The sequence below is a fragment of the Stegodyphus dumicola genome, chromosome 1, assembly GCF_044657685.1.
Source record: "Stegodyphus dumicola isolate Sdum_Otavi_A_Nest chromosome 1, ASM4465768v1".
In the NCBI taxonomy this organism is placed as follows: domain Eukaryota; kingdom Metazoa; phylum Arthropoda; class Arachnida; order Araneae; family Eresidae; genus Stegodyphus; species Stegodyphus dumicola.
The window spans coordinates 278,146,000-278,170,295 of record NC_140768.1 but is presented as its reverse complement, the minus strand read 5'-3'; the positions used below and the strand labels follow the sequence as shown (position 1 = coordinate 278,170,295).

The 24,296-nt window shown below is 31.7% G+C and overlaps 2 protein-coding genes across 4 annotated transcripts in view; one reads left to right on the top strand and one right to left on the bottom strand.

Moving 5' to 3' along the window:
* Positions 1-6,870: 6,870 nt before the first annotated feature.
* ND-B14.5B (NADH dehydrogenase (ubiquinone) B14.5 B subunit) lies at positions 6,871-7,568 on the bottom strand. The gene has a single exon (XM_035369923.2). It carries the CDS (start codon positions 7,500-7,502, stop codon positions 7,194-7,196), a length of 309 nt encoding a protein of 102 aa, XP_035225814.1. The 5' UTR covers positions 7,503-7,568; the 3' UTR covers positions 6,871-7,193.
* A 117-nt stretch (positions 7,569-7,685) lies between these two features.
* Positions 7,686-24,296, top strand: part of Nup44A (nuclear pore complex protein Nup44A) — an 84,182-nt gene continuing 67,571 nt past the window's right edge. Inside the window, exons 1-2 of one of the 3 annotated variants that reach the window (XM_085807399.1) lie at positions 7,686-8,304; positions 10,810-15,477. In XM_085807399.1, the coding sequence (XP_085663525.1) occupies positions 14,526-15,428 (903 nt within the window). In that variant the 5' untranslated portion in view covers positions 7,686-8,304; positions 10,810-14,525 and the 3' untranslated portion in view covers positions 15,429-15,477. Of the gene's footprint in view, positions 8,305-10,809; positions 15,478-24,296 lie in introns of those variants that run through there. The other 2 variants (XM_085807391.1, XM_085807385.1) reach the window with 2 other exon arrangements.

The window sequence follows — 24,296 nt, the reverse complement described above, 5'->3', positions numbered from 1 at the left end:
CAAAATTCAGAAAATTCAGGACTTAACTTGGAATCACAAACTTTGTTTTAATCCTATTAAATCTGTAATTGGATTCTTCATAAAAACGAACAGTTGCATAGTAATAGTCTTAAAATTTCCTTAAGTAGTCACCTCTTACAGTGCAAGAGGAATTCCAAATATCTAGGTTTTGTCCTCGACTCTGAAATCACATATAATAAGCACCTCAATTTACTGGTATTTAGAGGTAGAGACTGAACATTTTGAAATTTATCTCTGACTGCAACTGGGCAGCTGACGTCAAGAACCCAAGGACAACTTGTATCTGTTTTATAAGACCCATTCTTGAATATCAAATCTATCATGTCACCTCAGTTGCAAATCTTCAAAAACTGGAAAGAGCACAACTGAGTGCAGCATGCCTTACTACAGGACTTCGCAACAGTACTCCAGCTGATATCGTTCTCTATGAGGCTGATTTACAACCCATGCGGCTGAGAAGTATCTCTGATCTTACTAAAAACTTTAGCAAACTCTTAAGTTTTTGTGAATAACATTGTACTGTAATCCTTCTGAGTAGTTGGCAAAGTAATCAAAGATTAAAAAGGAATAATCCCCTTAGATATGTGAAGAAATTGGATGTTTTGACATCTCACGAATCAATCTCTATCAACAGGTATACTGTTGAATTTAATTCTTTAAAACCCATCACATTTCATATGGACTAACTGCCTTATCTGTTTTTTACATGCAGAGTTATTGACTACTAATATCTCTCAACATCATGAATACTTAAGACAGGCTGCTCTGGAGGTGATTAACAGTATACCTGTTGAAGCACTTCTGATATATAAACAGATGGCAGTAAGAATGAACATGGACAGTAGAGCTTTTGTTAAATTTGGCATAAAGGAAATATCTCTCAAGTGTAGAAATATGAACTTCTGTTCAGTTTTCAGCAGTGAATTGATTGCTATTGATATGGCGTATGTTTTTAGGGTGACAATTATCTAGGGCAATCTGGATTCTTATGGACAGCCATAGTGTTATCCAGTACCTAGATAATTGGAGAAATATTAGACCTGAGAGGAATTAAAGTTATTGCAAAACTCAAGTCCTTATCCAATTCTTCTACCCTCCATCTTCAATAGATACCATCTCATATAAATCTAAAATATAATAATATAGCTTACAGATTAGCAAAGGAGGGTACTTCCATGCCTCAGTTTTATGCTAAACCTTTGACCCATCTTGAGCTATAATTGAGAAGAAAGGCTTTAATCAACATTTCTTGGAAACAACCACCGACACATTCATAGTATTATAGTGCAGGTCCTGTCACTGCTACTGATTTCGAGGGTGACAGGAAGGACCAAATGATTCTGGCTCAGTTGATTTCAGGACATTTAAAGACCTGCAGATTTTCCCAGGGTACTAAAATATTCTCAACTTGTACAAAGTGTAAAAATCATGAAGCTACTGTACAATATCTGCTTAGTTGTATTTCCTTGGTGTGTGAAGACCTGTTGAAGAGACCTAATTTGATGTTGGAAACCATGAAGGCAAAGTCGACCAGATGGTATTAATGGTTAGGGGAGCCTGACCCTGTAATACCAAAGGGCCCGGGTTCGAATCCCAGAGAAGGCATGGATGTAAAATTATCTGTTCCTTCATAGGAGGTAACGGTGGCTGCCTATTGGTGCCTCCACAATACAATGGTCACCGCTTCTGGCCTTAGTAGTGGCCAATGCTGTTATAGGCAAGTGCCCACTATTTGTTAAAAGAAAAAACATGAAGGCAAATGAACATATATATCTGATCTGATTCAGATCAGAAGGATTATCAAGAAGAAGAATAATTTTTAAAAATGTAAAGCTTTTAAAAACAGCTAAGATAATAAGCATTTTTGAAAATGTACTGAATAATAATAAGCATAATGTAAATAATAAGCATTTTTGAAAATGTACTGAATGATTACTTAAAATACATGAAACACAAGAATTGCTACTGATGCCAGTGAACATGTTAATTGATTCTGAAGCTTCAAAAAATTTCAACTATGTACAAAGAAACTAAATCAGTGCCATTTCACAAAAAATGAATTTGGGAGGGGGGCATTCCTGCCCACAATTAATTTAAAAGACTATTTTTTTTTTTAATCAGTGAAAGGACTAGTTCTTGTGAATTCAAACTTCTGACATTCAGTGACTCAACTGAAATGTGCAACAAACATTCTAATTTTTAGAGAAAAATCCAATGAATTTCTTTACTAAAACATTCTAATATTTTGAAGAAAATCTAATCAATAGAGAAATTCATTAAATGAAGTTAAGTTACCTTGTATCTGAATTTAAATGAGTGAAATTTCATTCAGTTTTTATATACAGTACAAGTGTTATGTCTAGATCTCATCAGATGTTAGAAGTGTTATGTCGATCACATAATGATCTAAAATCCGGACCTTAAAGCCACCAACAAAATTTTTTTAGAAACATTTTTTTAATGCTTTATGCATGCACATTTGATTTTTTTCTCCTGTAAGAAATCATGTGGATAATCTCGATTCTTAATTTCACTTTGGTACTGAATAAAATACCTCGTTATTGAAGAAACAATCATTTTAGCATAAATTTGTGTGACTAATAATTTGGCACCATAGCTACATATCTGCTTTTCCAATCAATGGATTTTGTAAAGAAATGTGGAGAAGCGGTAATAAATAAAGATGATATAACAGAAGTTTTTCAGCGATGGCAATGTTCCAATTATCAATCTATTAACGGACGGCGAAATCTGTAGTATGGTTCTAGATCCAGAAAATACTATTACTGATAATGAAGAAAGTGACGAGAGGTTATTGAAATGAAAAACTTTCGACTGACAAGTTAGATGGAATTCTTGATGCAGCAATTACAGGACTTGAACAGTGGAACTTTGTAACTGAACAAGAAATTATGTCTGTCTACAAAAAGTATAAGCACAAAAAATGAAGCAACTTAAGCAATTTACATTCAAAGAAATGTTTAATAAAGTAAACAGATAAATAATAATCTTTTTTTTTTTTTTTTTTTTTTTGTGTGTGTGTAAATTTTGATACCCCTTACATCACAGATGCTTCATTATTTCATAAATCATGATTTCATAGTTTTAATTTTATAACTTCTGCATGCCATCTCACTAGTGACCTAATATTTGAAAAATCCCAAATCCGAAATCGCCGAAGTCCGTGTTTGAATCTCCGACTTTGTACTGTACTTCATTGTGCATAGTCAAATTTAAGAAAGTTCTATCAAAATATACAGCATAATAAACATCCATTTCAACTGTTTCGATATAAAAGACTGTTGTTCATTCTGTGAATTTGCATCTGTATGATGGTATTTACAATTTGGAGGTATCTGATTAGTATGCTGTTTTCATTTTACATTTCAAGATATGATACCTTTAGATACATAAATTGCATAAAATAGAAGAACGTTTTAGAAACAGTTTGACTTCATCAAAATTCCCATTTCATTCTTCATTCCCCATTCATTTGAAATACAAAATAACACACAGAATTAGTGATGTGATTAAATTATTTAACATGTTTGCTGTTTAAAGTAATGGTAATTATACTGTCTAAATAATGATATAAATTATTAAAAAAAGAGATATTAATAATTTAATCTCAACAAACAAGCTGCTGAACTAAAAATAGTTTAGAAAGCAGCACTGTTAAAGTGATGTGAACTGGCTGAATTCCATTACTACATGAAATGATCTGTAATATTACAGTATCATACTCAAAAATATATATTAATCACAAATAAGATTTGATAAGTACAGTTTTGGTATATATCTTTTCGAGGTGAGATTAAACTTTTATAATTCTAGTTCACGATTTTTCAAAATTTAATTACATGAGCTGTTCCTAAATCATTCATGGTTGATCTTTACATTATGGTAACTTGGCATTTTTTTTGGCGAAAATTTGGCGACCAACTCTCCTACAGCAACCCTCTATTTTTTTTTCCCGTCGCCATTTTGTCTTCACGAAGTAAAGACATGTTTCTTTTCTTTTTATCTACTGAACACTTCTTCCAACAATCTACTAGCCGAATTACACTTATGCTAGAAATTTTATCTAACAAAACTGCTTAATCATGACAAATATTCACTGCAAAATTGGGAAAAAGTGCACAATACCATACTCCTTACGCGTTTTTCAAAATAACACATACACATAAACCATGTACACGCCGACTTATTTTTACTTAAAAAAACATCCCAGAATTGCACAAAAATGGCATTGCGCACACTCTTCACTATATCCATGTACACTGCTTTTTTCTCATAAATTAGAAAAATTTCACGAAAATACATGACAATTTTCTCAATCTTTAAACCCGGTAAAAAGAACATATATGAAATTACCTGATCGTGAAAAAGTATTTACCCTTTCCAAATATGAACATTTCCACATATAAAATAAATAAAATATCCAAAAACTTTTACCTCTAAATCATCTATTACGTTATACACGTCACCAACAAATTCATACCGCAAGCATTACAAATACTTAGTATCAAATATTTAAATTATTTCCATGCATGTTTACTTCAACTTAAACGTGTACCAAATTCCTACAAACATAAAATTCACAAAATAACTATCATTTAATTAAAATATCACTAAACCATGTACACGTTGACTTATTTTTACTTAAAAAAACATCCCAGAATTGCACAAAAATGGCATTGCGCACACTCTTCACTATATCCATGTACACTGCTTTTTTCTCATAAATTAGAAAAATTTCATGAAAATACATGACAATTTTCTCAATCTTTAAACCTGGTAAAAAGAACATATGTGAAATTACCTAATCGCGAAAAAGTAATGAACATTTCCACTTATAAAATAAATAAAATATCCAAAAACTTTTACCTCTAAATCATCTATTACATTATACACGTCACCAATGAATTCATACCACAACCATTACAAATACTTAGTGTCAGATATTTAAATTATTTCCATGCACGTTTACTTCAACTAAAACGTATACCAAATTCCTACAAACATAAAATTCACAAAATAACTATCATTTAATTAAAATATAATTAAATTCAAAAACACTACTTAAAATATAAATGAGCACATACATTAAATTAATACATACATAAATACCCATTTCGAATTCACTTTAGTTACGGCCATGGGATCCAAAAATTCACGAACACTGTTTCACACAACACAGAATAAAGCCAAATACAAAATTTCCAGATTTTTTCCCGTTTTCCCCCCTTTTCTCCGATTAAAGAACCGTAATTCGTCCATTAATATCACATGACATATCCCATGATCTCTCGTTTCCCTCACACAAAATAATGCGTAATCGGAACTGAGTACTGCTCACATTATTACCAAAGTGCCGGGTAGTAACCTTTATCGCCTCCAAAATGTCGCCAAACTACCAGTTACCATATTGTAAAGATCAACCTCATTCATTATATATTTACAAACTATACAAATTTTTTTTGTAATACCAATATGAAATTTAAATTTCATACATGTGAATTTTTTTTAATATATATTTAACAAAGAGGCCATTTTTATTTTTTGTAATTTTTAACAATAAACAAAAAACAATTTTTTAAAGTACACATAAATTAATCTAATTATAAAAAAGTATGTGATTATATCAAAAAGTTCAAAGACTAGCTCCGTTGAAAAAAAAACTGCATTACGTAAGTTAGAACACTATCTTTTTCAAATAGTCACCTTACATAACAATACACTGGTTCTAGCATTTCTGAATATGACCAAGAAGTGATTTTGCATAACTAGTATACAAGCTTTTATAATTCACACCCAATCTGGTCACTAATGATGATCTTGGATGCGGAAAATAGATTAGCCACAACATGCTCATGAATTAAGATAAAATAACACGCAAACAAGTATTAATTTAGAATTCAAACAACAAAAATCAGCGTTATATTTGCAAATTTTCACAGGACTAGTTTCGATGGTTTTACCGAACCGGCATCCTCAGCTGCCAAAGCGCAAATGAATGTTTTGACACATTGCAATGTGATGTTCTGTTTGTTCAGGGGTCAGCAATCAGATGCTAAATGTGGCAGCAAGATGTCCTACATTTAATTTCAATGACCGAATTATTTTTACTGATCTTTAGTGGAGTGCCGCTTCCTTTCATCAACCACATGCACAAGTTTCTGAATTTGTTTCACATTTTCAGGGGTGATGCTTATAGAAGATATTCTCGATTGGTCAATTTCAAAAGACATTCCCCTGTCTCTGAATACCTGTGCCACTGAAAACACTATCTCATTAAAGTTAGCTTGCCAATACATATTTCGATGTCTTTTGGCCAGTTTGTCCATTTTTATGCAAAATTTCAAGTTCTCTCATAGTTCTAGCTTTTAATACATGATGTAATTTCAGACTACCATACACAAATACACGCCACCATAACAACTTCTAGTGGTAATACTGAATGCCCCTCACCTAAATTTTACCCCTTTTCTATTTCATAAACCAAACCCACAAAGTATGAAATCAAATATGTTGAAATGCTTTAATTAATAATTTGCTTTATACTGCCTGTTTATTGCTATATATTAACTTGCTTTGATTAACATTCCTAAAAAATGAGTTGGCTCAAAGTTGTCAAAATATCACTTCCTTTCACTATTTTGTGATTTTCATTTCATGTTTGCATTTTGCACTAAAGAAGAGAGATAATGCGAAGAACATAACTTTGGACTCATATGCAAATTAAATAAAAGTTCTAAAACTTTTTTTTTCTTATATTCTTATTAAATGTCTCCCACCTGAAATGAAAATATTCAGTCATTATAATGTTTTAAAAGAACTAGAGCAGCATATTTTTTATTGCTTTATTATATTTCCCATATATACCATAACATTAAGGATTACAATTAATTGTGCCTAGGTTTACAAAATTCTAAATAAAATTACTTCAAAAATATGAACATTCTAGATTGCAGCATCAAGAAATAGTTAGTACAATATTTAAAACAAAACCAGTTTACTGAAAATAATAATATGAAGGAAATGTTTTTATGTCATACAACAGATTTGTATAACAAAACAGTAAAAATATCAGACAGCAGAGAAGGAAACAGCAGCAAACTAAAAGTAATCGAAGAGCAATCTAGACATAGAAAATCTGATTAACTTGTTGTTCATCTGACTGGAATCCATTCATCAAAGATTTCTTTATATTTTCGTTTATTCTGCACGAAATCTTCCGGATGTAATTCTACATAATGTCTTATGACAGCATCTCTTTCCATCCATTTTCTGTCCAAAAACCGATCAACATAATAACCAAACACAGCACCAATTAATCCGAGTGCAATGTGTCGATGAATTCCAGTATAAAAAGGTCGTTTAATGTAATAATTTTGAGCTATTGGGAGTGAAATACCTCCAAGAGCACAACCTACAGGGTAGAAGGCTTTTGAAAGTATACTTTCTTTCGGTGGAGGCATTATAATGCACTACATACAATAAATCACCTTTTCGCTGTTTTGTAAATAAAGGTGACGGTTTTCAGTTAATACGTTGATTTAATACATTATTACTTGCATTTTAAAATTAAAATTTAAATATGTATTTATAAACAGGAGTAATTTAAAGCATAAAATTTACCTAAATAAGAAACGATATAAAACACACTACCTACTGCAATTTTGGTTGATATTTTTATTCTTAGTAAGTAATCAGCTATTTAAACGAATTTTATTAAACATCAAAAGTAATTTAATATGTAAAAAATATGCAAATAGTTCACTGTATAAGAAATGCTACTTATTTCAATTCCAAATATTCATAATTTCCTTCTTAGCTAGTTATCAATTATTTAAACTAATTACATCAAGCTTAAGCCCTAACGCACTAGAAAATAGAAAAACACAATTTATTTATAAAATAGCTATACAGTACTATTTTGTACAATGTAATAATATTTCGGGTTAAAAAAAAAAAAAAAAAGCGATAAAGCAAGTTTCTATCGAATCTGGCATTCGGTTTAAATCCAATGTTTTCGATTTTGAAATTACAGACACCAAAGTCCTCACCTCCTTTCTTCTTGCTCAAAAGCAGGATTGCTACAGAAATTACAGAAAGCGGATTTGTATAGAAGGAATTTGGTAATTACTTATCTCGGCTGTGAAGAGGAGAATGTTTGTTGCTCGAAGTATTCAAGCTGATCATAAAGATCTCATACATGATGTTGCATATGATTTCTATGGCGAAAGGTTGGCTACATGTTCTAGCGATCAGACAGTTAAGGTAATGTTCAAAATTATTCGAATGGAAATAAATACTATAGGTTTTTAAAGTGCATGTTAATCATATAGCTCTACCGATTGATGTTTTGAATGCTTTTTCCTGACAAATTTGGTATTTTAAAACTGTTCTTTTGATTTTTATTTTACAGTTTAATAAAGTTTAGGTACGAAATCTTCGAAATTTTACACGGCAGTATAAATAAGTTTATAAAATATTAATACCAAAAGTATTATGGGCAAGTTAAATTTTTTAATGATTCACTTGGCAATAAAATTGAACTTAACAAACGTTTGTGTGAAAACTTGACACACCAAAGTAAGCTTAATAATTGCTAAGTTGAACGAAACTTGATTTTTCTGTTATTTGAAAAGGCTGTATATTTGAGGAGACATTTTTTATACAAATTGAGTAAAATTGACAAGCTGAAACCGATTGATTGATTTTAAGTTTTTTTTTTTTTTGGTATGACACTTCTGCAGAGGCAAATGAGTTATTATTTGATTTATATTATTTATATGAATTGAATAACTTGGTTTTAGTAGGAATTTTTTTTGGTGCTTACGTAAGATTCTGTGGTCTGCAAAATCTGTCATGATGCAGTGCAATTTCGTGCCAGTTATGGGTATATTTATGGGATGTAAGAGCGTACTCACAGGCCCGCGCCAAGCCTAATCGGTGCTGTCGTGCAAATGTCTAGCGAGCTAGTGCCTTTATGTAGTGACGATATTAAAGGGACATTTCTTATGGTTAACATTTAAAATAAAGCATTAGTAACATAATAATATGAAAAACCAAAAAAAAAAAAAAAAAAAAACTTACGTTTTATCTTTTGTCTAAGTTTGCAAACATTTTGTACTTTGTTAAAACCCGCACTCAAATATATTTATTAAAAGAGTATACGTACATTTATGTTATAAAAAGCCATCCAACCGGTATAGTGGTTAGCGTTGCTGACTGCTGTGTCGAAGGGCCCGGGTTCGAATCCCGGAATAGACATGGATGTTTGTGAATGTATAGTGTCTGTGCGGCATGGGGACACTCTACATATGTGAGGCAAAAGTCCTCTTGAAAGGTTGGTGGTAGGGAAAGAGGGGTAAGAGACGCTCAGACCTGTTCCCCCAGCGTGCTTTTTATCAAAAGTGCGGGCGGAACTGAAGCTAAATCGCAGTGTCACCTGTAAGGTATATGACAGTCATATCTTTCACTCCTTGCCACGAAGAATTTTGTGGGCTTGGGCTGACTATGGGTCAGAAAAGTGAGCATTACTCAACAACAACAATATGTCGTAAACAAGTAACACTGCAAGCGAAGCGAAATAATATACTAAACGTATTGGATAAATTGCTATTCACAGTGTAGTTTATGACAAGGTTCAAACTGTTGTTATAACAGGGCACAAAAAAGTGCTCTAGGGCTGATATCTGGAGATATATTCAAAATTATTTTCTGCACATCGCTATGTTGTTGAGTCAGCAAGACAGAGATGTCTTCTTTTGCACCCTTAAGTCTCTGCCTTCAGGGAGAAAAGTCAAATATAACTTAGAAAGGAAAGAACATAGAAAAAGAGCAACTTTTTTTGAGAAAAAAAGTAATTTTATACACTAAATATAAAGGGGAAATATAAAAAATAAAGGTTTGAAATATACAAAGGAAAATGCATAAATTATACAGGAAAAAATTATGGATATGAGGTAGATATAGAAGATGATAAAGTGGAATTTAATGTTATTACAAGGGTAAATCAAAGATAATCATAATTATGTATATCATATTTGTGTATTCTGTTGTTCATTAAAAGTGAACTGTAAGGTAACCTGCAATTTTCTCAGCTAAATTTAAGAAACTTCAGAGTGATAATCTTGACCAAATCCTTTTATTGATTTTTCAAACATAACGTTGGCTGAAAAATGCCGACAGAATACAGCAGATTCAGAAGCGCAACTGAAAGAACCTCTGCCTTGTTGGAACTCCAGTAATTCCCAGCAATCTTGAAGCTCCAAACGCAGTGTTATTCTGCATAGAAAAAGGTAATTCAGGTATTAAACTAAAAATTATTATCTTTCGAGAAGAAAGGATTGACATATTCACGGAGTACCACTGAATTTAAAATATACCTGTTTGAGATTTGAAGTGAAGCAAAAACATACAAAGTATTCTGAAATCAAAAACTGTCCATTTTTCGATTTTTAGCTATGTGGAAAACCGAAAGAAAATGTTTCGTTATTTCATTATGTCTTAAATACATGTTTTAAATTTGATTTATTTGCTATAATAAACAAAAGAGTACTACCACCTCCTTGAATTATGTGGTATTGATCTAATAGTTCATATATCTTCCAAGCAATGGTTTAAGATATACTCACTTTTTCAGAAGTAAGGTAAAATATTTCAAATAGTGACTTTCTGAGTGTTTTTAAGAACAAATGTTTTATGCAAGAGTTCTTATAATAGTTTTTTCTACTTCTGTTTTTACTTCCACTTTTTCTGTTTTTCACTTTTCCCTAGATGTCGGAAGAAAAACAGAAAAAGCTGTCTGAGTATTAGAATGTAATGAAGAAAAAGAAAGTGAAAGAAAGACTTAATAAACCAGAACTTTAAAATTACTCGGATTTTTCCCAAACCCAAAGAATACCCAAGCTAATGCTACTAGCACTAGTTGTCTATCAATGTCTCAGCTACCATTGAAACTACCAAAAGAACCTAATAATCGGAAAGAAAATGTTTTCACCTGGGAATTATCTTTAACTTCAAGTCAGCCGGTTGAAAAAAATTAGAAGAAATAATGTTGAAATCTACAATTTCTGCAGTAGGTATGCATTTGCCTGTATCTGATGATTCCAGATTATGTTAAAGTCCATTACTGCCATCTCAAGTTCAAGCCTTAATAAAAAAGTGGTCCTGGATAATACCAAAACCTGGTTTCGAGTTTCAGTTTCCCAAAAGACAAAAATGAACGTACATTTTTTTATATGTACTTTTGTCGAATCTTGCCAGACAACGAAAGAGTTAATCCGATTTCTTAGAAAGATTACGAAAGAATAAACCTGTTAATTCGGAATTTCGAAATTTATTAAAAATAGAGACTGAGCATTGGTGCTATGTTATTGAAAGAATTATCTATGCCATTCCAGTTTTTGGCCAAACAAAACTTAGCCTTCCGTGGTTCCAGTAATAAATTATTCGAAAGAAATAACAATTTTTCAAAATGCATAGAAATGACCACAAAATTTGACACTATCATGTCTGTATATATTAATAAAATTCCAACTTAAAAATATATGCTTCATTATCTTGGAGATAAAATTCAAAATAAAACAATTAGCTTATTAGGGGATAATATAAAGCAAATTATTATAAATAAGGTCAAACAGGCAAAGCAGTTTTCTATTTTACTTGATTGTTCTACTGATGCCAGCCATCAAGAGCAGATATCAATTTGTATGAGGTATCTTAATTTATAAAATACAGACATGATTATTGAAGAAAGGTTTTTAGTATTTTGTATTGCAACAGATACGGCAATTGCTCAAACATGACAGGTAAACAGTTTTCGAGTAATTATGTTTAAATCGTTGCTTTTCCAAATCAAAAAGTTAACCTAAGTTTTAACATACTATGTACACTTACCTTTTTTTATGTAGAAAAACAATAACAACAAGCAATCTCAAAAAAGATAAATGTTGTACAAGTTACTACGATTGCAACGGTAGACACAAAATAAGGATTAAGCAGTTTGTCGAATGCGTGTACCCTTGCATACACATCGGCATCAAGTACTTTCATGTTCAAAATAAGACAGAAGAGAACACAAGAGACGAACTCCTGCCCTGGTTATAACTTTTGGTCAAATAAGACTGTGTGCTAGGAGTGTTTCAAAATATTCTAAGATTGCTATTAATGAACATCAATCACTCTTAAAATGTAACTTTTAATTGTACAATATTTGCAGATCATTAATCAAAACATGGTGGTTCACTTATCTAACAAATCTATATGCTTCGAAAATTGAAATCCTTTAAATAGGAACTGAAGTGTTCCTTAAGTGTGCGAAGCATCTAAACATCCATCTATCGAGCTGCCGGTGGAGAGTCTATGGAAATTCAGAAGGCACGTCGCGTTTAACACGCAACGCTAGCTCCATCTGTCAATTAAAATAATTTCCACACATTCCCCACCTGAACTCTGCCAAGAGTTCACATTAATCTAACAACAATCAAATTTATATCAATAAGTATTTTAACATATAATTATAAAACAATTAATAAGTATATTAAATGAATAGAAAATATATTCAAACTAATCATTATACTAAATTCTAAAAAAATGTATGTTAATCATCAAATACAATTTGACACTACTTCAGTAAATCTAAACTATTCTTAATCTAATCATATGAAACTAAATTAGCAAAATAAACAATTGCATAAAACATATTCAATCTTATTCATATTATTAAACAATATTTTTTTTTTTTTTTTTTTTTAAAGTTCTAAAGGATATAATAATTGAACTAGTCGTTTTATTATTGTTTCATCAGTAGTTGTTAGTTCACAAGAACGAACTTTGTTGTCACGACCATGAAAAATGTTTATCACTCTGCCACAGTTCCACAAAAGTTTGCACTTATGGTTGCCTTCGATTAATAACAAGATCATCAACTTTTACATCATAATAAGCATTAGGATTTTTTAATTGATGTACTGTCCGAAGATCCATCAAATATTGTTTTTTCCATTTAGTCCACAATTGTCTAACCCAGGGCAACGCGGCGCCATGGCGCCCCCGATCGATTTTTAATGTGCCCTCGCTGGACTAATGTAAATGTATGATAGCCAGAGCGATTTACTTATTCTTGTCAAACGGCGATATACAGCAAGTACTGTCTGACCACGTATTCCAGATCTATGTAAACATCCGGTTTGGGGCGGAAGTGGGCACATCTATCAGTTATGTAGGGGTGAGTGCAGTAGCCCGGTAGACACTAAATGTCCCCTGACCTTTGATTTCACCCACACCCCTTAGACCTTCAAGAGGGAAAAATATCCGTGCTTTTCGCCCACACACTCCTTCAATTAAACTGACCCATCTTGGCCCTCAGCCAAACTGCTCTCGCTAGCATGGTTAGACAGTAATCAGTTGAGTTTAGGATTGTGCAGAGATTAGCAGTTTGCTAACCTTGAGCGTATCTAATAACACGCACGTATTTTTTGTTAGTGTGTGATCGTATTTCAAATAGACCACGCATAGACCGTGCATTTAAAACTACCAAGTAATCCAAAATAATTCTTTTCTTTCAAAACCCTTCATGTAAAAGAAAAAGAACATATTATTTTAACGATGAATGGGAACATCTATATTGTTTCGTTGATTACAAAGGGAAGTGTATTTGTTTGTTGTGTAATAATAGTGTTGTGATTCCCAAGAAAAGTAATATTGAACGACATTTTAAGACCGTTCATACCAATTTTGATAGTGACTATCCAATGAACTCTGAAATTAGAAGAAAAAAAAATTTTTCTTTAAAATCTTCAATAACTAACCAGCAAAGTTTTTTTACTTAACCACTGCAACAACTTTAAGCAGCAACGATTGCATCATATAAAATATCGCATTTGCTAGCTAAGAATAAAAAAACCATTTATAGATGGAGAATTAGTGAAAGAAGCCACGTCAGAAGCTGCTGATTCATTTTTTGAAGAATTAAAAATAAAAAGGAAATAGTTTCGGCTATAAACACGTTGCAGTTATCAGCACGAAATGTTAGTAGAAGAATTGGAGTAATTGCGGAGAATTTGGAGGCAGAATTAGCAAATGATATGGAAAATTGTATTTTCTTTTCGCTACAGATGGATGAATCGGTAGACGTGACAAATATATCACAATTAGCAATTTGCGTGAAGATGGTATTTTCTGATTTTACAACAAAAGAATAATTCCTTAAAGTTCTGTCATTAAAGGGAAGCACCAGAGGAGAAGATATCTTTTCTACTTTTAAAAAGTATATAACAGATGTAAAATTACCTGTACAAAAGTTATCGTCAATTACAACAGACGGGCACCAGCAATGACTGGTAAGAAAAAAGGATTTATTGCCTTATGTAGACAGGATTCCTTATTCCCAAAATTTATTTCTTATCATTGCCTCATGCGCAAAAACAATCGGTTTTCAACACGTATTTACGATAGTAACAAAAATTATTAATTCCATAAGATCGGGAGCTATGCAACACAGATTGTTTAAATTACTTTTAGAAGATGATGATGTTCAGTTCACAGATCTTCTTTTACATACTGAAGTGAGGTGGCTGAGCAGAGGTAAAATATTTGAGCGGTTTATCATGCTTTTGCCACAAATAAAGGAATTTATTGCATCAAGAGGCGAATTTTACGAGCAATTAGAAAATAAGGATTGGCTAATCGACCTCGGATTTCTGACAGATATAACGGCAAAGTTGAATGAATTAAATGAAAAAATACAAGGGAAAAATCAGCATATCGCTGACATGATTAGTGCAGTAAATTCATTCAAATGCAAGTTAGTGTTGTTGAAATCCCATCTATTGAAAAAATCATTATCACGTTTCCCAAATATAAAATACACTGTTGAGAGTTTAAATTTGAATAATGAAAATTTTACTGCTACATCATATTTAGAAGTTATAGATAAGCTAATAGAAGAGTTTTCTTCCAGATTTGAAAATTTTGCAGCATTAGAACCCATTCTAAGATTTTTCATAAATCCATTCAGTGTTACTGAAGATGATGTCCTTGAAATAGTTTCAGTGTATTTCGAGCTTCATAATATCGAAGACCTAGAATTAGAAATAATAAACTTGCAAAGTGATATTATTTTAAAAGCGCATAGTAATAATAAAATGTTTTGGAACTTAGTCGATGAAAATAAGTATCCTATTTTAAGGAAATGTGCGCTAAAAATTTATTCATATTGTGCAACAACATACAATTGCGAGTCTTTGTTCTCAAATATGAAATATTTGAAATCAAAATACCGAACAAAGCTTAATGACTCACATTTAGATAATTGTTTAAGGACCGGGAACTCTAAATATATCCCCAATTACAAGAAATTAGCTGAAAATATGGGCACCCAAGTTTCACACTGAATTATATGTATCATTATGTATGACACCAACAAAATAAAGTTATAAAAAATCTGTTTTTTTATTGCCTATTTATACCTGTTGATTATCTGTACAATATCCGCTCTCGGTGATTTTCAAATTTAGTATTGCACCCTTAAGGACAAACAGGTTGCCGACCCCTGGTCTAACCAATAAATCTTGGTAAATCTTTCTTTTGGTCAGAGAGGACTTTGTAGAGCCATCTTTAACAATGGAGTTAAAGTTAATAGGTAATGTAGAATCTTTGTTCCAAAAAATCAAGAAATTGACTGGCTTCAGTAGCAACAGTTCCTTGTGGTCATTGTATACATATGTCAAAGGACGAGAATTCAAAACAGCTTCCACTTGTGCTAAAACTGTTGACAATTCTTCAAACGTTAAAGATTTACCAAGAATTTTCTTAAGCACTCTTTCACTGATTTTACTAATCTCTCATAAAAGCCTCCCCACCAAGCCCTTCATTCTATTATACACTTCCAACTAATTCTTTCATTCGACAGAAAATCTTGGAATTTCTCATTCGACAATAGTTCGGAGAAATTTTTGAGTTCCTTTTTTCCCTTTTTAAAAGTTTTTGTGTTGTCCGAATAAATTACTCGACAATTGCCTCTCCTAGACGTGAATTTTTTGAATGCCATTAAAAAACTAGTCATGTTACTGTCATGAACCCTAACTAGCCTAAAGCAGACATCGCCAGCGATGACTCCAGTCCTGTAAAGACTGATTTTAAACACCGTGGCCGAGACTGCCTAGGTACAGATCCTAATCAAAAGCTTCCCAGGTTTTACCTGAGAGGGGCATTCAAATAAGACAAGAATTTTCCTGTTCAGGCAGGCAGCGAGACAAACTGCTTTTTTAATGATTGCCTGGTGCTTTTTTGACTCGACGCTATCGTGCACCTATTGTCGGCGCGGGCCTGCGTACTCATAATATCTATGCTTTCATTTAGTGTAAGCTCAATTGATTCTCGGTAAGCCGCTTAGTAAAAGTTTACTATTGGGTTGTTTTTTTGCGATTCTTTTTTTTTTATGCCAAGATCAGTGCCAGGAAAGCACAATTTCAAGGTTGCCGCTAAACAAAAGCCAATTTTGATATATGTTACCGGCAAAGTATGAAATGCCGGAGCTATATATGTTATTGGCAAAGTACGAAATGCCGGAGCTATATATGTTACCGGCAAAGTATGAAGTGCCGGCACTCTATATAATGCCAGACCATTTTAGGCAAATTATGAAATATGAGAATTATTATATACTTTCCCTAGGCATTGTATAGAATACCTACGCATTCTGTAGAATGACAAATTCTCTTTAGGCAAAGTATAAAAAAAAAGACTTCTAAAAAAATTTGAAAGGTTTCAGATTTTAAATTACATACAAAACAGCATTTTTTTTTAACAATTTGTGTGTTACCTTTATTTATTAAATATCATGTTCTTTGCACTTAAACCATGAAATTCAGTTCAATAGCAATGTCGCAAAATAATTTTAAAATGAGCATATCTTTATAATATCTGATATACAGTTTCGCGCCCGCTGGAGATAAAAAAGTTTTTTTCCCCATTAGATTTTTTTGGAATCGATTTTTGGTCCTTTAAAGTCCTTAGATTTTTTGGAATCGATTTTTGGTCCTTTAAAGTCCTTAATTTTGCCCAAAATCAGCTAAAGGTCCTTAATTTTAATCATTTGAAATTTCTGTCTGTTTTTATGACTGCCATTTTGAGTGTACATTAGCATTTTGAAGGAATATTTTTGGCAATTCACTGACATATCTTTTGAATGGGTAAATGGGTTATAATTTGTTTCTATTTCTAATATAAATGATGGGATACTCGTGGTTCTGAGCAAGAAGTGAAACATAAGCATAACGAAATTAAATTTTTCTAATAAAGAGCCCTTAAACAACTTTTCGCTTTTGGTGATGGGAATTCTTTTATTAAATGGTTCTAAATTTGGCGACTTATCAAAATTTTGGCAATTTTAAAATCAGTTTCTATAGAAAATTTTTAATTACGAGACAGAATTTTTCGACGTTTTTTTTTAAAACATCATAACATTGATAAATTTTGTTAAAAAAATGGTAATATATTGAAATTATATTAAATAAATATTAAATTTATTAAATAAGCATTTTATTTATATTAAATAAACATTTTATTTTCCACTGTCGTATTATAAAGTTTCATTTTGGCAACTTATTATACAATATTTTGAATCTGGATAAAAAAAAAAAAAAAAAAAAAAAAAAAAAAAAAACAAGGTATAATGCACAATTTACGAAACAGCTCTTAGCAAAAGCAAAATTATCTATGTAATTAATTAAAAATGTCTTCTTTTTATTTTTTTCATAGTAAGAGTTTTTCCCATCTATTAGAGTATTCGTCTCAGAGCATTTAGAATTCTCAGAATATGCATCAGTTTTCTCTATAAAATTAATTTTACATTTTTTCTCTCCCCCCTTTTTTTTTCCAAACTATTTCTGGCTTTTTGCTGTTACAGAATTGGTAGGGATAATTTTTCTTTAGGATTTTAGACATTGCAGCTTGGAAAGTTTAGAAGGATTTGAAGGCAAGATTTATAGAGCCACGATTCTAGAATATTCATGAAATATGTGACAAAATGAGAAATGTTTCCATGGTATCAACACGTAATGGATGTATTTTACAGAAAGTTTGCAATGAATTTCTTCCTTTTTGGAGAACATCTGGAAGAACAATGAAAACATAATATTTGAATGTTTTACTTCTGATGCTAGAATCTTAACATGTTTGTCTTCCCTTTATTTTCTCTACTTTTCAATAAACACAAGCATGGAAAATATCAAAAATGCATCTAATCTTATCACATGGGCAGGCATTGTAGAAAGAGATTTTTTATTAATAAAGAAATTGAAAATTTACAATTTAAAAGATTAATCTAATATGTCTTAATACACCATACACATAGCTGGCACTAGGCATTTTCCCACTTGATGCAATCTCTGTGGATCCTAAATGCTATTGCCTAGTGCCTTTCTAAATGCTTCCAATGCCAGCTCTAAATTATAAAAGTTTTGCCATTTCTAGATTTTGTTGTTCGGTGTGTCATTCAATTCTAAAAATTTTGCCACATCAGCTCTGTAACTGGCATATATATTTCATATTTCTTCTGAATATTCATATTACTAAAGAAATAAAACTAGCCACTTTTTCTGTACATTCTAAATGCATTTAGTGTTTTTTAGAATAACAAAAATCCTTAATTAAATCCAAAAATTCTAAAATGAAAAGGAAACGTGTTGAAGAAAGAAACTGAATACATAAAGAAAATTATTCTTCAAAGATATGTGCACTTATTACTATGTAAATTACCCAATTATTTATGATTTCAGCCCTTACTATAATTTCTCATTTCTATTTCCTCATATGATAGAGTTACTGAGCCAGATTAAATTAAAACTAAATTGTATAATCTTTGACCACTAGTTCACATTTTTAGTTTGAATTTGACTGTTCTTGTTTAATTATGTCACTGTGAGCTGTAATTGATTTTGTTAGCATCAGAACATGCCTTTATCTTTTAATTTCTTTTTTAAAAAGAGGCTTATTTAAACCTTTGTCTGATACTGTAGTTACTTTCACACATAGCAATAACATGCTTCACGTCTGTCGGGGGTTTTGGACTATTTAACTTTTACCAGATCAAGTAAACTCTCATAAGTATATTGTGGAGAGGTTGTTGAAGAAAGAAACTGAATACATAAAGAAAATTATTCTTCAAAGATATGTGCACTTATTACTATGTAAATTACCCAATTATTTATGATTTCAGCCCTTACTATAATTTCTCATTTCTATTTCCTCATATGATAGAGTTACTGAGCCAGATTAAATTAAAACTAAATTGTATAATCTTTGACCACTAGTTCACATTTTTAGTTTGAATTTGACTGTTCTTGTTTAATTATGTCACTGTGAGCTGTAATTGATTTTGTTAGCATCAGAACATGCCTTTATCTTTTAATTTCTTTTTTAAAAAGAGGCTTATTTAAACCTTTGTCTGATACTGTAGTTACTTTCACACATAGCAATAACATGCTTCACGTCTGTCGGGGGTTTTGGACTATTTAACTTTTACCAGATCAAGTAAACTCTCATAAGTATATTGTGGAGAGGTTGACAAGTTAGGAGATAAAGCATGCAGAAACTAGCAAGAGCATTGGTTTGCATATTGAAACAAATCTCTAATTGTTAGAAAAGAAGCTTAAAGAGAAGGAAATCAATATAAACTAGCCAAAATGTCTGGAAAGGCTTCAAATTAAAATGACGGATAAGTATTTTGTTGAATGTTGTTGTTACAAAACATAAATGTTTTGTAGCTTTTAATGTGGAATTATCCTAAGAATGTCATAATAGTACTTAATTTCCGTGTGTGAAATTTTATTAGATTTTGATTTTAACAAATATTGTTAATTAAGACACAATAAATATTGTTAAAAAATAAAATTTAATAGTGGCCATGCAAATCTGTAATTACTAAGTTTATTAAACTACTTAATTTAATTATTTATAACTAACTGTTTACCCTTAAAAAGCCTTTCACTAACACTCACAGTGGTCACAAGATAAACTACAAAAATGTAAAAATTCAAGTAAAACTTTCTCTTTGCATCTAGTCAGACTTAAAATAATACAAAACAACTTATGACCTGTGGTGCTGTAATGGCTTATTGGAAACCTAAAGTATATTAACTGGGTTACAATCCCTGGAACTCTACATGAAACTATGACACTAACTGCATCAAAAAGAGCCTGACTGACTTTCAACACTTGCCAACCGTGCCTACATCAGGCCTTTCAGGTTTGTTCAAATCAGCAGGTCTCTCTGTAAAGTTTATTGTATTCTGAAACTTATTAATAATTATGTTAATTAATTCATGTTTAGTAATAATGTATACTACTTAGGGATCGATTTTATTTTTAGGATGGTATTACAAAAGGGAAATTCAGGCATAGATAATATTTTTAATTGAATTTATTCAGTTCTCATTTGCTCATAGGTTCTTAATTTTTTTTCATTAATGGTCCTTAAAAGTTCTTAAAAGTACTTAATTTCCGTGTGCAGAAATGTGTACGAACCCTGTAAAACAAATTTCAAATTTGGTCTTCCACATGCCCATATTCAAAGGAGGATTAATTACATCATTCAAAATTCGATGGCTCTATGTACTTTTGTTTTATCACAATGGAGAAATATACATACATTTATGCAGATTTTTCATTATTTAATTTCTTCAAATATAATGCATGGCTTTAGCATTTGGTGGCAACAGTTTAAAAAGTGAAACGGACATTTATAGTGATTCAACACAAAATCACGAAACAAAAACAATAGTCCTTCAGGGACAAAGCCCTTTTGGACTAATAAGGATAAATAATTTAAAAGACGTTCTTTCTTCAAAAATACAAATGTAATTTTGAAAAACTACTGAAATGGTGCCATTAAAAAACATTTATTCGAAATATGTAAAAAAAAAAAAAGTATTGCGAGATGATCTTGATACAATATAATAATTTTGTATTTTCTATTTGGCTGAGATAGGGAATCAGTAAGCTCTACCTGACATTGAAAATTAAATTCAGAAGCAATCATAAGTTTCACAATAGTGTCCTTTTTAATACTGTTTTTTTTCTGGCAGGGCTCACAAAAGTAGTTGTACAGTTCAATATCATTACGTACAGCGTTTTTTTATTTGGTTGAAAGTTCCTTAAACATTCTGTCATGTTGTCTGCGTCCAGTACTCAAATGATTTTTCATGAAGTACGAGAAATAACTCAGTGTCCGTGATGTAATACTGTATAGTACTGATGCTTTCTTTAACAGGATAAATTAATGTAATTTTGTTTCCCACTAACACTACATCCAAGCGATTTAGCAGTAGTTACGTAATTCCTTCTTAGTAGTCATTTTGGCCTTTTTACATCATTTAACTTCTGGTAAGTAGTTGGGTCTTCGAAACGAATCAAAAATGTATTTCATACTTTGCCGGTTTGTCATTTGGCATTCTACATAATGCCTAGGAAATATGTGAAATATGAATTGTTTCATACATTGCCGGCTAGGTTTAGGCATTATATGCAATGTCTAGGCATTCTATAGAATGCCGGATTTCAAACTTTGCCGGTAACATAGTAATACGAGATGTTGTATGTTATATAATATGTGTGTTATATGTAATATATATAAGCATGCAATTTTTTTTAGAATTGTTTCATAAGTTTCAGCTGAATGACATTAAAAAAAAGACAGTTTCATCCTGGGTAATTTTTGGTAAAAAATCGGTTTAATAATTAAGCTATTAAAGTTTGGACAATCTTTATCTTATTAACTAAAAATTAAATAAACGTTAGTATTCATATGAATGAGATGGATGAACTTGGTGATTCTTGGGTAGCTGATCAGTATTTGGTTGTGTACTGGTAAGAAGTGCTATAGTCATAGTACTTTAATTTCTCCTTTGTTGTTAAGATTAGAATGTGATGGCTGTAGGTGGGATAACTGGTAATAAATTTCATAATATGTCCATCATCAGTGAAAAAGTAATAGATAATTGCTATGTGTAATTTCCAAACTCAGATTTTTAACTATAAGTGGTATACACAGTTAATTTGCATTTTATTTTTTGTCTTTTTGGAAATCTAGGAGGAGCACAAAAGCAGGCTTTAACCCATTCACAACGGCATGTAAACACTCTGCAGACGGGTGTGTCATATATGCATCAGTCCCAAATGTTGCTAGCACTGGTGCATGGCACGCTGCGTTGCACTGGTGCAATAATTTAAAAGGTAATCTCGTAAGAGGATTAGGTGCTGATGCATATATGATACACCTGCCCTGAAGCGGTTAAGAACCACTTATGGTCCACAGACTGAGAGACATCGCATTAGTTCCAATTCTTCCCTTGAAAAATTTTACACAGACTTTTTCACCTTGCATTTTTGTGACTATACTAATACAAAATGATCTTTTATTATAGATCACAGCATAACTGTTTTTCTGTGTATGTATTTTAGCATTCTTCATACATTTGGGGATGTAATTGCTGACTTCTGGTAAAATATTTATTTGGTGATCATTATAAAACCAGCAATCAATTAAATATGGTTGCCTGTTCCAATACTTAAAATAGAGGCTTGTCTTTAGTAACATTCAAATGCCTTGGTTTTCTGATTCCCTCATTCATTAAAATTCAATACTTTTAGAGGCTTTTTCTTCAAACTCTTAATTCTGGAATGTTAGTGGCACTATGCTAAAACTCCACAAACTTGAAGAATGTGTCTGAGAAGGGCCTTTGATATTTTACTTGTCCAGGAGACCAAACTCCATCCAGGAAGAATTCTCAAGCTTGCGGACTGCAATTTTACCCTAATGAGAGACACATTCTGGTCTTCTTGAAATGCTTTACGATGGCATAGGGGCCTACATTAAAAATAATGTACCACATTTGAAGAATCAACACATCATGTCTGAACAAACATGAGGCGACAGTTATTAAAACTTTTATTTCAAACTCACTCTTCTTAATCGTGATCTCTGCCAATCTTCTTTCTCTACATGGGTAAAGTGTTAATTTTCCAGAGGAAAATTTTAACGAGCTGCTCAGTGTTATTAATGCTGGTGACTTAAATTTGTCATCACCAGTATTGACGTTATAATTTGTCCAACCCAACTAGTGCCGTTTGTCTTTATAGCCAAAACAATGAGAGGACTAGCATATAGGAATCATAATCAAGTTCATACTAATTTTTTAGCTTGATTTTTTCACATTATGTACTTGTACCTCAATAAAAGATCTTTTTTCTGTATGAGCTAATACTGTCATCTCAACTTCCTATCCAATACTTGCAGGTATATTTCAAGGGTCACTTGTAGGGCTTACTATTCAATATTTGTGTTAATAACATACTAAGTTCACCTAGTGTCACTCTAATCCTTTATGCAGGTGACACAACCATCTTAGCTCTGTTCATGATTGGGTTATCTGGTATCAAATACTCAAATCTCTTCAGTCTCTAATTCTAGTTCATTTGATGGAAAATCAAAATTTATGATACCGAATGTGCTATCATGATCTTTTAATATCTGTATTCTTGTACCCTACAATTAATTAAAAAAATTTTGATGGTTGCATCCTGTGGTGTAGTAGAGTTATCCTAGGTTTAAATTCACTCTGGCTTCTTCACACTGAATCTATTCTTAAAAAAGAAATAGGGTCAAAACCCAATTATATCATTATTAGCCTGAAAGAGGAATGTGCCAATTAAAAACAAAGCTCTTTTGTATACATCAGCTAGCATGTATACATATACCATATAGGATATTGCTGCAAAGACTGCACTAAACTTCAAGCTTTTTAAAGTAAAACTCTCTGGTTAGTTCTAAATGCAGCTGCAAAGACTGCACTAAACTTCAAGCTTTTTAAAGTAAAACTCTCTGGTTAGTTCTAAATGCAGCGTAGTACATCTATAGTGATGTGATTTGTTTGGACCTTACATTAAACCAATTGACATTTTAATTTATAAAAAAATAGTTAAAATTTATTTTTTAGAATCGAACAGATTGACTAATTGTGTACTTCAAGACTCCCTGTCTATGACTCGGCACTCTTCAAAGGCAAAGCAACTACGAGGGTAAGTTGAAAAATAAGTTGTCCCTGTCGACTGTGGTCAGAGTTGTGTATGAAAGTCAAAAAATAGAATGAGACATTAAAGATATGACATACCTTTATTTTTCCACATAGGTACCAAGTACATTGAGACATTTGTCATATCGCTTGATAAGCTTCAAAAAGCCCTCCAGGAAAAAATCAGGG